The 14,602-nt window shown below is 43.6% G+C and overlaps 1 protein-coding gene across 5 annotated transcripts in view; it reads right to left on the bottom strand.

Moving 5' to 3' along the window:
• LOC307207618 (vascular endothelial growth factor receptor kdr-like) overlaps positions 1–14,602 on the bottom strand; it is a 196,994-nt gene that overhangs the window by 49,926 nt on the left and 132,466 nt on the right. For 3 of the 5 annotated variants that reach the window (XM_079961607.1, XM_079961608.1, XM_079961609.1), the window contains exons 14-18: positions 14,109–14,255; positions 8,773–8,898; positions 7,553–7,659; positions 6,180–6,315; positions 3,952–4,056 (exon numbers count right to left, since the gene is read on the bottom strand). In XM_079961607.1, the coding sequence (XP_079817733.1) occupies positions 3,952–4,056; positions 6,180–6,315; positions 7,553–7,659; positions 8,773–8,898; positions 14,109–14,255 (621 nt within the window). The remainder of the gene's footprint in view (positions 1–3,951; positions 4,057–6,179; positions 6,316–7,552; positions 7,660–8,772; positions 8,899–14,108; positions 14,256–14,602) is intronic. The other 2 variants (XM_079961610.1, XM_079961611.1) reach the window with 1 other exon arrangement.

Here is a 14,602-nt window from a genome sequence, read left to right on the forward strand (position 1 = left end):
AACCTGGCAGCACAAAGTATCATCACAAAACCACTCAGCATCTTGCAAAAGACCCAAGTGGACTTTTAGGAAAGCTTTGTGGACCCTGGCTGTCAAGAATCCAGTGCCTTTCCCAGAGATGTTTCCTGCACAATCCACATGGATGGTGAATTGCAATATGACATTTTCCCACCTATGCTCTGCTGTGGGAACTGCCTCAAAAGCTGTTTGTTGTCAGAACTAACCATTGACGGAGACCTGAAAATAATGTGCAGCACAGTGCAAAGGTGCCCATCCAGTTAGCCTTGGGAGGAAGTTCAACATTTAAAGGGTTTAGGTGCCCAGGAGAGGAGGCAGAAGATTGTGATGGTTGAGCTAGAGAAGCATTCCACAACTTGGTGCCCCTCCCCCCCAGTCCTTTTGGACTACAACTACCATCCGTCCTAGCCAGCATGGCCAATGGTCAGGGATGATGGGAGTTGTAGTCCAGGAACACCTGGACACCCACAGATTGGGGAAAGCTATACCAAGGTGTAGGGGGAGATTCTAAAGCAAAAGAGGCACTGAACTAACACCAGAACTAGTGGATAGGGAATGAAAGAATCATTTGCATAATTAGGCAAATGCACAGTTCCGAAAATATTTAAAAGTGCAACTAAAATATTTTTATAATGTATAACCTGACAGATGATTTGTTTGTTCATCAGGTTTCTGATATGTAAACGTCATTAGGAGGTACCATATGGCCCAAGCTTTGGATAAGAAACATATTCCATTGTTTTAAACATGGTAAGCCTATTGCCCTTAATTTGCTCTTGGCACCACTCACTTTCAGGCCCCTGAACTTCTCTCCATCCCCAAGGGCTGGGATCAAAGGTTTATATCCCGTTTCAGACAATCAAATTCCATTATGTTCTATGCTCTCCTTCCCCCACAACCTACTTTCTAATGGAGGCTGTCACTCCATTTATGCTAGGAATTCAAGGCTGCATCGATGGCTGAGTCTAGAGTTCACATGTTATTCCCTCTGTGTAGACAGCCACTGTGCAGCTGACAAATTGTTCCCATGAAGTCCACATTGTCTGTAGTCACTGACTAGCAGTGACTATTTCAGGTTTCAGACCAGGAATCTCTTCCCAGCCCTACCTGGAGATGCGAGGGATTGAACCTGGGACCTGGGGGTGTAGGTAAATAATGCCTGGGTCATGTGTACGGGGCACACCCCCAAAAGGAGTGGGGCGTGGAGGGAGCTGCTCTCTGCCCCCAGGTCAGTCTTGACCCAAGGAAGGCAGAGCCTTGGCTGGGTGCTTTGTAGCTGCTCTCCTTCCTGACCTGGGGAAGGAGGAGTTGAGGCTGGGTGTGCTGGGCACCACAGCCGCTCTCTGCTACTTGCTCAGAATTGACCCTGGGAAGGGGGAGCTGCAGCTGGGCCCACCAGGCGGGAGCAGAACATGCAGAGGGTGATCTTCACCCTACATACTCTCCAGCCCCTGCCACTGGCAGGGTGCAAGGGGGATCTCGGGAGGGCGCCTGGTTCGTGCCCCTCCCAGATTGTGCACCAAGGGCCATGGCCCCCATGGCTCCTCCCATGTTATGCTGCTGCCTGGGACCTTTTACATGCAAATCCGATGTTCTGCCAATGAACTACAGCTCTTCCTCAAGTAGCTCTGGGATCCGATCTGTAGGCAAAAGGAATGGAAGAGTACCTCAGGTGCACATTTATTTATTTATTTATTTATTTGTTTTGTTTTGTTTTGTTCTAGCCGAACTCATTTTGAATGAATTACTTTCTGTCTCTCTCTTGTGCACCTTGAGTTCTCCTCCCTCCCTTCTTACATCTGACGTTTTCCCACTTTTCTTCATGAAACAGCTCTGGAGCCAGAGGGTTGTATCCAATCTGTGCAGGCAGGGGACAGCTGGGTATATTTGCCCTGGGCCTCAGAGAGCTAAGCTGGCTGGGGGGCCCACCAGGGACCGGCAGCTTTTCTGTTTGATTTTATTTTAACAAGACCCCCACCCCAGGCCTCAGACAAGCTCTGCATGGGCCTGCAATGTAGCAATAAGTTAAACTCACTCAGCAGTAATAATCCTGCTGGTGCATATGTCACACAAGAGAATGCACAAGCAGGTTGCTGATAACTTTGTTGCACATCTGTGGAAAACGAGCTTCTTCTAGTGCTGCTCTTGCATTGATTCCTCTTTTGCGCAACATAAAAACAAGCAAGATTTGGATACAGGCCAGAGATACTGAGGTGAGGGTTGGCCTAACTGTACAATCCGTTAAGGACAGCCAGAACCAAAATATATCAAATTTAATATATTTAAAGTCATTTCGTGATGTTAGATATTTATTTACATTTTACCAAATAAGGATCAATAGTGCTGGTCAGTTTTCCAGGGCCCTTTGCACTTGCTGTCCAAAGCACTAGAAGGCAAGCACAAGTTTGCACCTCACTGACCAAATGGGTAGGTTGCCAGATGGGTACATACATTCTTTCACCTTTGGTGGACATGCCCAAGGATTAAGACATTCTGGGAGATGATTTATAATGAAATGAAAAAGGTATTTAAATATACCTTCCTGAAGAAACCAGAGGCCTTTCTCCTGGGCATGGTCAGCCAACTGGTGTCAAAGAAGGATAGAACATTTTTAATGTATGCAACAACAGCAGCAAGAATACTCATCGCAAAATATTGGAAGACACAAGATCTACCCACCCGAGAAGAATGGCAAATGAAGTTGATGGACTACATGGAATTGGCGGAAATGACTGGCAGAATCCGAGACCAGGGAGAAGAGTCGGTGGAAGAAGACTGGAAAAAGTTTAAAGACTATTTATGGAAATACTGTAAAATTAATGAATGTTAGAAAAATGTTGGAATGAAGTTATATGGCTTTAGCAGAAATGTTATAAGGAATTAAGGACAAATAGATTAATAGAGTATTAAAGGGAAAATAAGGTTAGAATGTGTTAAGATAATTATAGGATTAAAAATAGAGGAAGATGGAAAGGAATTGCTGAAAGAATTAATAGAAGTGGAATACAAAAAGGGAGGTGTGAGGAGGTCACGGAAATAAGGGAATGAAAGATAAGATATTGAAACTATTTGATGTGTTTTGAATTGTATTTGTTTTGTTTTGTTAGTTTAATGTTAGTGGTTTTTTTCTGTATTGTATTGTATTGTGTTGTATTGTATGGTTTTCATTTTTTGTAGTGTTCAAAAAAAAAAAAAAAAAGTTGCCAGATGGGTACAATTGCCCCCACAATTAGTTGACACTATATAAGTTGGAACACTGCAGGCAGATGTTTCCTCTAAAATCCCGCTGAATGTTCAAGGAAAGGTCCTGGGATCTCTAAGAGGGGCCTGCTCCATATCTGAGGCGACTCTCAGCAAAGTGACCTCTGTTGGGCCCTCTCATGTTGGTGGGACCCCAGCCTTGGGCTTCTCTGGTGGCAAGGGCAGTTTCCACCCTGTCTCAACATAGTGTCACTCCGCCCTGCTGGAAGTTGCCATTTAATTTCTTACAGTGCAATTCTATATCAGGGGATTTATGGGAAATTTAAGATACAGCATGCAGACCTATCCCTTTAGCCCCAGTGGCCCCAGCTGTGGTGCTGGGGTTCCAGCAGTTGTCCAGGAGTGCTGACCCCAGACCTGGTCCCTGGTATGGACATCACCACACTGCATTTTCCCATCCCCTATTTCACATATTTCACAGACGGGGCTGTGAAGACACACAATGCAGTGATGTCAGCACAAGGGTAAGGGAGAGGGAGGGAGGAAGTCAGTGCTAATCTCCTGTTTCCAGCAGTGGCTCCACGTTTCTGGTTATGCGGAGAAGGAGTGAAGAGCAACACAGGGCTACCATTTTCAGCAGTGGTCCCATCATGTGGAAAATCAGCCAGCAACGGAGAACTGGTTGGCCATATGCTTTGGGAGAAGCCTTCTGAGATTCTAAGAGAAGTGTACCTTTAAGCATTTTAACAGCAACAGTTTTGCAGGTTGAAGATTTATCTATGCCAAAAGCAGATGCCTCCACCACTTTCCCAAAAGCACCATGACCCAGAGTTTTACCTAGAGAAGCAAGAGGAAAGAGTGAGCCAGGCAGAACCGTCAACAGTTTGCATCCGACAGAAGCAAGGCTGTGTGTAGTATGTGCAAAGGAAAAAAACCTAGAACAAAACTATATCACGGTAACCTGAATTCTGCGCCAAGAAATACTGCATTCATCGACCTGAATAAATTATGCAAAACTGAACAGCTTTGCATAATCCCACTTATTCAGCACAGTTCATTTCGCTTTTCCTTCTTCTGCTAATCTTGGGGTAGAACTAGGGTCTATGCAGGGAACAAACCCTCACCCCCAGGATTACCATTTCAGATAAACTTGCTTTATTATCTTTAAACAAAAACTAAGAGTTTAAGGAAGCTGAAATCTACTCTCAAGACCACAATCTGTGCCTTTTTTGCAACTGCACAGAATTGACATGCATACACACAGCCCTGGATACAAGAGAAACATGCACTGCTTGCTGTGCAAGAAGAGCAAAACATTGGAGTCTTGGTCACATGCAGCAGCCACCAGAAATCCATCAAAGGCCCATATCACTCCAGAACATGTGCATAAACTAAGCAAAGTTTATGGACATATGTAGTGCTTTTTTTCTTTTAAAAAATGTTTAGGGGTATGCGCCCCCCTACGTCCCTCCAGAAAAAAAGCACTGGACATATGTGATGTAAGATTTTTTTCTATTAAAAAAATCATCAGAGGGAACATACATTGCAGAGATAATAGACAGGGTAGGAGTTAGCTCTCAAGAGTGCAGTTATTCCAGAATTCAGGTTGCATTCAGACAACCTTGCAAAAAATGTGCTTTGTTAATCGTGAATTTTCCTACAGTACAGATTGTTAAACTGGGATAAATTCTGAGGTCTGTTTTCCTCTACATTCACTGCACCACAGATTATTGCTCTCATGAAAAACCTGCAAGAAAAAGAATTCTCTGCTATGCCTCAGCTGAGGGCGCTTGCTTGATAGAGGCAATGACATTTCTTCTGCAGAGCTGAGTTTGAAGATGTTTTGAAGCATATCTCTATGGTGGCCTGCACATCCCCTGCTTTAATGAACCCATCAGTTCCTGCAAAGATGATGGACTAAATTGGGAGCCATCAAGTTGGTCAACATGCCTACCAGGAACAGTGGCTTCTAAAACAGAATCTGTAATTCAAGATTCCTCAATGCAAATACTAGTAATGTGGACAAGTTTCCTTGAAAGACAGCTTGCCTGCCTCTACCAACCCTCTTCCAAGATTCATTACCTGAGGAGGGGTGCATACTTGAGTGTATATTCAATTACTTCAGAGCAATGAAAAGGCTTGACAGATTTGGACTAGGCTTTGCATGGAACTCAGAGCACACTGTAGACCAAGTTTAGTCAACATGGTGCCCTCAATATGTTGTTGGACTGCAATTCCCATCAGCCCAGCCAGCATGTCAGGGATTATGTGAATTGTAGTCTAGCAATATCTGGAAGACACTGGATAGGCTATTCCTGTTTATATGATGGCCTAGTCAAATCCTTTTATACCATCTTGGGGTCCTGTAGCTGAAAAATCAATATGGAAAGCAGTTACTTGAAGGGTGAAAATTTGAAAACCACCATACAATAATATCATATCTAACCGAGGTATCAGCCGAAGGTAGATTGGGATCTAGCGGTAGATATCTGAGTGATTTGCAGTAGACTACCAAGCGTTTCTGACTCCCCATTACTTAACAGTGGCAACATGAAAAATATCCCCCTTTTCTAAATTGCACTGCTGAGATGGATAATCATAGAAGCATAAAATTGTGGAGTTGGAAGGGACATACCCCTTCCAATCTAGTCGAACCCCCTGCAATGTAAGGGCGAGGAGAAAGGAAATAAGGAGCAAGGAAATCAGGAGTACATTTATGTTTTACAGAACTGTGAGGTCACTTCTGGTAGTGAAATAAAACCCCTGGGCTGAGCATGTGCTCAGAAGTATTTCCCCCACCCCTGGCCACAATTTTGCACACAGCTCTGACTGGTGGACCTTGGGGTTCTGGCAAAAGTGTATCCTACAAGCCTGAAATCTATCCACTCCTGACCTAGGCTGTGGTTCTCAGAATGCTCAAGCTCCTGCTTCTGAAGCTTGGCATGATACACATCACTTACCCAGCCGCAGACGGTCCCTTGGGAATTCCCACTTGCTGCTGTCATATGGGAGACGCTCACACTGCTCATCAAGCGGCATCTCCTCAGGATCCATTATGATTGACAAGTACCCTGTTTTAATATCTGTGGCATCTGGCTGCAAAGAACGGAGGTGGGGGTTGGGAATCCCCAGTTAATGTGGCAAATGGCTGCTGGATCCAATACTAAAGGAGAGGGAGTCTAACAAAATGAGCACACGACTGGTCAAAAAGCTTGGCTTCGCTTCAGTTTGCGTTCTGTTCACATGAGCACAGACTTATAAATATAGATAGGCATTCACTTAGTTGCACCTGGCAAAGCTTAAATAAATGCATCTCCAGGCAAGTAACCAAAGATGACTTTTTTAATATGCTCAATAAATATTAGATTAAATAATTGAGAAGGTTAAATATTTGAGATGATGATTAAATATTTAAGATAATGACAATAACAATGGTGATGATTAGAAATATATCATTTAATATATTATATACTATTAATAAATATTAAATAAAAATACAACGATTTTTTTTATTTAAAAAACCCCAATAAATATACTTAGCTGAAAAACCAATATTAGAATCATAGAACTGTGGAGTTGGAAAGGGCCCATAGGGTCATCAAGTCCAACACCCTGCTATTGATTTGGGGCACACATAAAGAAGCCATGCTAATTGCCAACCCAATGCATGCGAGAATAAAAATGTTTTAACCATGGCAGCTAAAAGTCAGTAAATTTGCCGCCAAGCAAATCTATCTGAGGAATGTATTTCATAAGTGTGCCACCACAGAAAAGGTCCTGTCCCAATCACCATCTGTCTGCTCTTTGGAGGTGTGAATATTGGGAGCTGTGCGTCAGATGGCTGTTTCAGAAAAGGGGCAGGTTCACAGGGGAATAGGCAGCTCTTCAGATACTCTGACCCCAAACAAACACCCAACCAGGGGCAGGGAGCACTTTTCATCCCGATGACTGCATTCTGTAATAGGCACCCTGGGAGGGGGGGGATGTCAGCAGGGGGGGCAGCAACAGCTGTGGCTCATATCTATGTACAGCAGGCTCTCACAAAAGTTGAAGGTTTCTACATCCACAGGCATTTCTCCATCACCAGAGTTGAAGGACATGTTCTAGCTAGGCAAAAGCACTAAAGGAGGTCACAGAACCCAATGTAAGGAGGATAGCCTAGGGAGAATCTCAAGGGCCAGGTGGAGAGGGTTGGTGGGCTGTATTCCACCCTACAGCCTGAGATTTCCCACCCCTGCCACAGATCATTATCCGCAGAATAGCTGCCTATTCCTGTTCGGAACAATTTTGTTATCTAAAAGAAAAGCCTAGAACATTTCAGAGATCCTCTTACTTTTCTCAGTTTCCGTATGAAGAGGGTGAGGAGGAGCCAGAAGAGGGTGGCTGCTAAACCAGTGCAAACCAAAATGATTACTTCAATGTTGGACTTTTCCTCGGAGCCTGGAAAAAGAAATGCAAGATTCACTCAGAGCAAAGTGTTTCCCACGGCACTATGCACAACATTCCAGAAATCACACATGTGTTCAGACACAATGATCACCGCTGCAGGTAACTAAAAAGAACACCTTGTAAAATTAAAATGGTCATTGGTGTAGCAAACCAAGGGATTGATTTCAGATGGCTAGATTGGATGTTGCTTGGAGTCACTTTCATACAATGGTAGAACACCAACCTTATATGGATTGGGAGCATGTAGGAAGGAAAAATCTTGGCAGGTGGCAATTTAAATTACTTCTCAGTTTGCAGGGAAGGGATGTGTGTTGGGGTACTGGGATTATTGATGACTACTAGGCATGTGATGGCTGTACTCTGCCTCCACAGTTGAAGGCAGCAAGTCTTCTGAATAGCAATGCTGAAAACCACAGGAAGGGAGAGTGCTCTTGTGCTTGAATCCTGCTTGCTGGTTCTCCACAGGCATCTGCTTGGCCACTGTGAGAACAGGATGCTGGACTAGATGGGTCACAGGCCTGATCCAGCAGAGGCTCTTCCTATGTTCTTGGAAATGGAAACTAAGAGACACCACTTTTGGCCTCTGATACTGGCTGGGCCAGTATGTTGGAGGTTTCTGCATCACTAAGGGACAGCAGGAAGACAGAAGTGCCTGGCGTGCTCTGGTCCATGGGGTCACGAAGAGTCGGACACGACTAAACGACTAAACAACAACAACAAGGGACAGCAGGTGCTCTGTTGTATCCTATGGCCTCTGGGTCACCCTTCCAGGGACCACAGGATTGCATCCTAAATAAACCTATGGAGCAAGAAACAAAAGCAATGAAAAACAGCCCAATGAAGACTGGGCATGCTCAATAGCTGCAGTATAGAGTGATCCAGAACACCAGTGTGAGAATATGTGTGTTGGGTGGGGGTGGACTGGAATACCTGGAGGAGAGCATATCTGGCTGGTACGAATGACCAGAAGCACTCCTGCTAGGAGGGAAGGATATTCCGCAACATTTTGTTGCAGGCCCAGCTCATCCTCACTGCAGCTTATCTAGGGTATCTTTACAATGCTTGACTGAGCCTGTCAAAGGTTTTTCCCTCTTGCAATCTCACCTTCTATTTTAATAAATGCCTGGGTGCTGTCTTGGCCCATTTCATTGATGGCCTTGCACTTATAGTAACCCTCATCGTCCTTTTTCACTCGCTCAATCACCAGGGTGTTGTTTTCCATGGAAATTCCTGAGGGATGGATTGAAAAGTAGTTTTAGCACGTACTAGAGTGTTTTCATGGAAGAATTTTCAACATATAATTGGCATCTAGAGTTTGCTGGCAACATCACACAAAAGTGCCTGGCAGTGTAAAGGAACATGAAATCAAAGGTAGCTGCCTTATTCTGGGTCACACCATTGGACCATCTTGCTCAGGGCTGACTGCTCTGACTGGCAGCATCTCTCCAGCATCTCAGGAAGAGTTTTGCTCTCTCAGCTTTCTGAAACCCTGTTAGCTGGATGTATTGGGTATAGGATCATATGAGGCCTGCTCTCCCCTCACCCCAACCCACAATTTGTACTACATCTAAGGCATAAAATAGGCCTCAGGCTTGCAGGAGCCTGCTGAAAAAAAGCACCAAATTGAAGAAGAGAGCTCAGGAATTTGTTTTGAATCTCAAAATGAAACTGAGCTCCCAGTCCTTCCACACAAAAATCCATTCCAAGTTTTCTTTGTTTTGGCAGCATAATTTAGAGCAGCAGGGGAGTCATTTTGCTGCAGCTATGGTTAGAAAATTGGGATTCAGGAATTCTTTGCACATCTATTGCAATCTGTATTGGATGTGAAATTGCTTTTATGTACAAAATTGTTTTTAAATTGTTGTTATATATGGAATTGTTTTTTAATTGTTATTATTGTTTCTTTGTTTTTCTTGTTAAAATCACTCTGAGCTTTTTATAGGAAGTGATTTGCAAATAGGATTAAATAAATACAAAATACTTGGTTCCCCGCCCCACCTCCCGGAGTAAAAGGATACTTTTGTTTGCCACTTTCTCAGTGCATTCTGATGCACTCTGAAAAGCAACCATTTGGATACACACCTAAAAACTTTAAGGTGCATGAGGCTCTCAGAGCCAGGCTAGCTCTCCAAATGTTTGCTGAACTACAACTCCCACCAGCTGCAGCCAGCATGGCCACTGATCAGGTACTATGAAAGTTATAGTTTGGGTCCTTTTAGTTGAGAAAAAAGGCAAGTAAGAGGCGACGTGACAGAAGTTTAAAAATTATGCATGGAATGGAAAAAGTGGATCGAGAGTTTTTCTTCCTCCCTCATATTGCTACAACTCATGAAAACCCAGTGAGGCTGAACGTTGGAAGATTCAGGACAAATAGAAGGAAGTACTTTGTTACGCAGTGCATAGTTAAACTATGGAACTGGCTCCCACAGGAGGCAATGATGCCCACCAACCTAGCTGACTTTAAAAGATGATTAGACAAATTCATGGTCCTCCAGCCATGGTGGGTATGCTCTGCCTCCACAGCTGCAGACAGCAATACTTTTGAATACCAGTTGCTGGAAAATACAGGGGGGGGGGAGAGAGAGCTGTTGTGCTCAGGTCCTGCTTGTAGGTTTCCCACAGGTAACTGGTTGGCCACTGTGAGAACAGAATGCTGGACTAGATGGGTCACAGGCCTGATCCAGTTATGTAGTTAAGTAACATCTGGAGGGCCACCCATAAGCCACCCATGCCTTAATAGAACTCAATGAAGGAATGGCTGTTCTAGAAGATGTAGTTTCAATGAAGGACCATTCTAAATAAGATGGGACAATATGTTTAGTCTGTCATACCTCTACATTTGGCCATATTTTATCATGACCAAGAAACAGAAGGTACAGAAGGTACAGACTACAGAGGGGGTTGTGGGCATGATTCTCAATGGTGGGAGTAAGTGTCCATTGTTAGGAGAAGAGTGAATTTATGACTGTAACATGGTGTGAACCCTTCAGATATTTTGTTATATTAAACGGTAGGTATTAAAATGTATGAAATGAAATTGGCAGGGCAGCTCCTGGAGACGCTGCTGCAGTGAGCACAAGCCCTCCCCTCCATCCGGACATTGGGTTGCCCTGGCCCCCACTTACAGGGATCATACTTCACTCTTTGTAGCGATGGAAGCTTTTTACAAGCACACTATGGAAAAGCCCATCGGCCTGTGCAGACACCAAGCAAAGCCTACTATCTTTAATTTCCCTGCTGATGCAGGGGATTTCTAAGTGAATCTGTTTTGCTAAGGAGGTATCATCACCAAGCAGGTAAAACCCACTGGGACTGAAGGGGGATAGGGTTTAGATCTGTAACGTGTCCTGCCTGTGAATACGGCTGTTGTTAACATAAGCTCTGCGTGCAAGTTTCCATGCAGAATGCTGAAATATTTACCCTGAGGTGTCTCTCCCCCCCACTCCAGATATTTTATTCATGTTTCCATTGGCTGGATGAGTTACATGCTTGTCCCTCTGGAATTATTTATGAAATTTCAGTAGCTGTAAAGGGTTTCTGCCCAGAACAGCCCAATCTGAATTATATATCCCTTTCTGCCTAACCCAAGAAGGAAAATTAAAGACACAGGGGCAGCCACTGATTAGGAGCAGAGAAAAATATGCATCTTTGCAAAACACAAATTAATCAAGCCTTAGTTTGAGACATGGGTGGCAAATGTCTCTAAAGGATGAATGTTCTAAGACCAACAGAGGCTGAACCTTCACTATCCCTAAAAAACACATACCTTATTCCAGCCCTGGGACAAGTACTGAACAAATCTGGGAACTTTTGGGAACTGACTTTTTAAGGAAAGGGCTGGTGCTGTGAGGTTTTCTTTGCAATAACCTGTATCCTTAAAAGATGTTAGGTAGATAGATGATAAATACAGATAGATAGATTTAATTCTATTAGCTTTTAATTGCTTTTTAATAATGGTTTTTCTGTTTTTTAGTTGTTTCTATCTTATCTGTAAGCTACCTTGTCTGGGGAAAATGTGGGATATAAATAAATAAAATAATAGTAATACTAGTATCAGCCCTGCAAGTTTTCAGCCTCAACTGGAGAAAAGCTGACCCCTTCTCTGGGTTATGGTTGTGATGGATACCTCTCAGCTAGCAACTGTTAAAACACACACACACACACACACAAAATCCCCAGAGCAGTGTTTATCTATAAAAATAAGATTGTGAAGAGCAAATGACCATATGTCTCCTTCTCTCATGCATCCACCCCTTTCTAAAGGTCACGCAGACTAGCTGAAATGAAAGGGGCAGTTAAGATTCGCTCGCCAATGCAGCATTCGAGTTAAAAAGGTAAAGGGACCCCTGCCCGTACGGGCCACTCGTGACTGACTCTAGGGTTGTGCGCTCATCTCACTCAAGAGGCCGGGAGCCGGCGCCGTCCGAGGACACTTCCAGGTCACGTGGCCAGCGTGACAAAGCTGCACTGGTGCCGCACACAGAAACACCGTTTACCTTCCCGCTATAAAGCAGTACCTATTTATCTACTTGCACTTAGGGGTGCTTTCGAACTGCTAGGTGGGCAGGAGCTGGGACCGAACGACGGGAGCTCACCCCGCCGTAGGGATTCGAACCGCCGACCTTACGATCAGCAAGTCCTAGGCACTGAGGTTTTACCCACAGCGCCACCCGCATCCCACTTGAGTTACTTCTTAGTATATTTTGCACTGCATATGATATGGGGCTTATCCATACTTCCATTTGCTCCATTGCTCTCCCCCGCCCCCCCCGGGGAAAACCCAGAGTTTAGTGCTAGAACAACGGGCAACCAGGTTTTCCATGAATTTCCATCTTCTCCAATTTAGCACTAAAGACACGAGTTTTTCTGGATGAAAGTGGCAGGGCAGGGGGAAAGCCACTCATACCTGTGAAACAACTGGAAGTATGGACGAGCCGTAAGTTAAGTTTATGCCATCAGATGCTTCAGACAATCCACACTCATTAAATTGGGGAGACTCATGAAGCCAGGATTTCTCATCAATCCACCAGTATCAGGACAATAACACTATCTGAATTGAAGTGAACAGGTGTGGGTTCCTGGATGTGGCCTGCGCTATAGCTAGCATGGTGAGCATCCCAGAACTATCACAACTGCACAGAAAACATTTCCTCATCTCAGACCAAGTGGAAAAAGAAGCACAACATCAGGAGTAATATTAACTGTGTTGTCCAGCAGTTAAAAGAATGTTCTGTTTTCTTTCTTATATAGTGGTGGGGCTGGATAACTTACTGTCTGTCTGTCTGTCTGTCTGCCTGTCTGTCTGCCTGTCTGTCGAGGGTCATATTGTCATGATTAAAATGCATTTTGTATTTTTTACACATGGTTTTAGTAAGTTGCCAACCCTAATAAGCAAAAGCACTAAGGATGACTTGTATATTTGACAACCTAGTAATGTTTGCTAGAGACATTTATGCTTATAGTTACAGATAGGTAGCCGTGTTGGTCTGCCATAGTCAAAACAAAATAAAAAAATTCCTTCCAGTAGCACCTTAAAGACCAACTAAGTTAGTTCTTGGTATGAGCTTTCGTGTGCATGCACACTTCTTCAGATACACTGAAACAGAAGTCACCAGACCCTTCTATATAGTGAGAAGGTGGGGAGGGGTATTACTCAGAAGGGTGGTGGGATTGGGTGATTGGCAGATAGCTGTGATGAGCCTGTTGACGACTCTTAACGACTGCAATAGGTCTTACAGGAAAAAGCAAGGGGTGAGAAGGTGAAAAATGGCTTTGTTATGTATAATGAGATAAGAATCCAATGTCTTTGTTCAGACCAGGTCTCTCCATGGTTTTAAGTTTGGTAATAAGTTGCAATTCAGCAGCTTCTCTTTCCAGTCTATTTCTGAAATTCCTTTGTAATAGAACAGCTACTCTGAGATCTTGTATAGAATGTCCTGGGAGATTGAAGTGTTCTCCTACTGGTTTCTCTGTCTTGTGGTTCCTGATGTCAGATTTATGTCCGTTTATTCTTTGGCGTAAGGTTTGGCCTGTTTGTCCAATATAGAGAGCTGAAGGACACTGTTGGCATTTGATGGCATACACAATGTTAGACGATGAGCATTTATGTGCATGCACACGAAAGCTCATACCAAGAACTAACTTAGTTGGTCTTTAAGGTGCTACTGGAAGGAATTTTTTTATTTTATTTATGCTTATGATATATCCCTGTATAATGCTTTTTTAAAAAAATGGATCAAATCTCTTTTTTCTACTCTATCCTTTTATTTTTAAAAGTTAAGTAAGCCGTGTTTCTAACCCAGTTATGAGCTATGCAGAGCAGCATATTGCCTACACTGACTGGCAGTAGTTCTCCTGGTTTCAGATGCGAGTATGTCTCTGATGTTAATCAAAGGAAAATACCACTACAGTAATCAAAGGTTGGAGAAACAGAGGCTCACCTGAAGCAGGAGTAATTGGATAGCCATTTTTCAGCCAAGCAATTGTGGGTTTGGGTGTCCCATTCACTTTGCACTCCAGAACAATTTTCCCACTAACATTAACTTCGAAGTCTGTGAAGTTCTCCATAATGTAAGGCACAGTCTTAACTGCAAATATAAGGAAGCAACGCTTTTAAGGACCACATATTCACCAAAGACCTGCATTTCCATGCTTATACCAATACACAGTCTCTAATGCATGGAAAGCAAAAAAAGAAAGGAAAGTGGAAAGGATACAGAAAGATCACATCAATAAAAACATAGCACAGCTTTAAATCCAACCAAACTAGGAACGAACAGATGGATGAGGCTATCCTCCAAAATTCAGAGGAATATGGTATAATAGAAAGTAGCTCTCGTGGTTGCAGATAACATGGCTGAAGCATGTGCTAAGTGCTTTTGCTCAGAGGACATCCTCGGGCCACAAATTCAGCCCAGGTGCCAGTTTTATCACA

This window comes from Podarcis cretensis (genome assembly GCF_951804945.1).
Source record: "Podarcis cretensis genome assembly, chromosome: Z".
In the NCBI taxonomy this organism is placed as follows: Eukaryota; Metazoa; Chordata; class Lepidosauria; order Squamata; family Lacertidae; genus Podarcis; species Podarcis cretensis.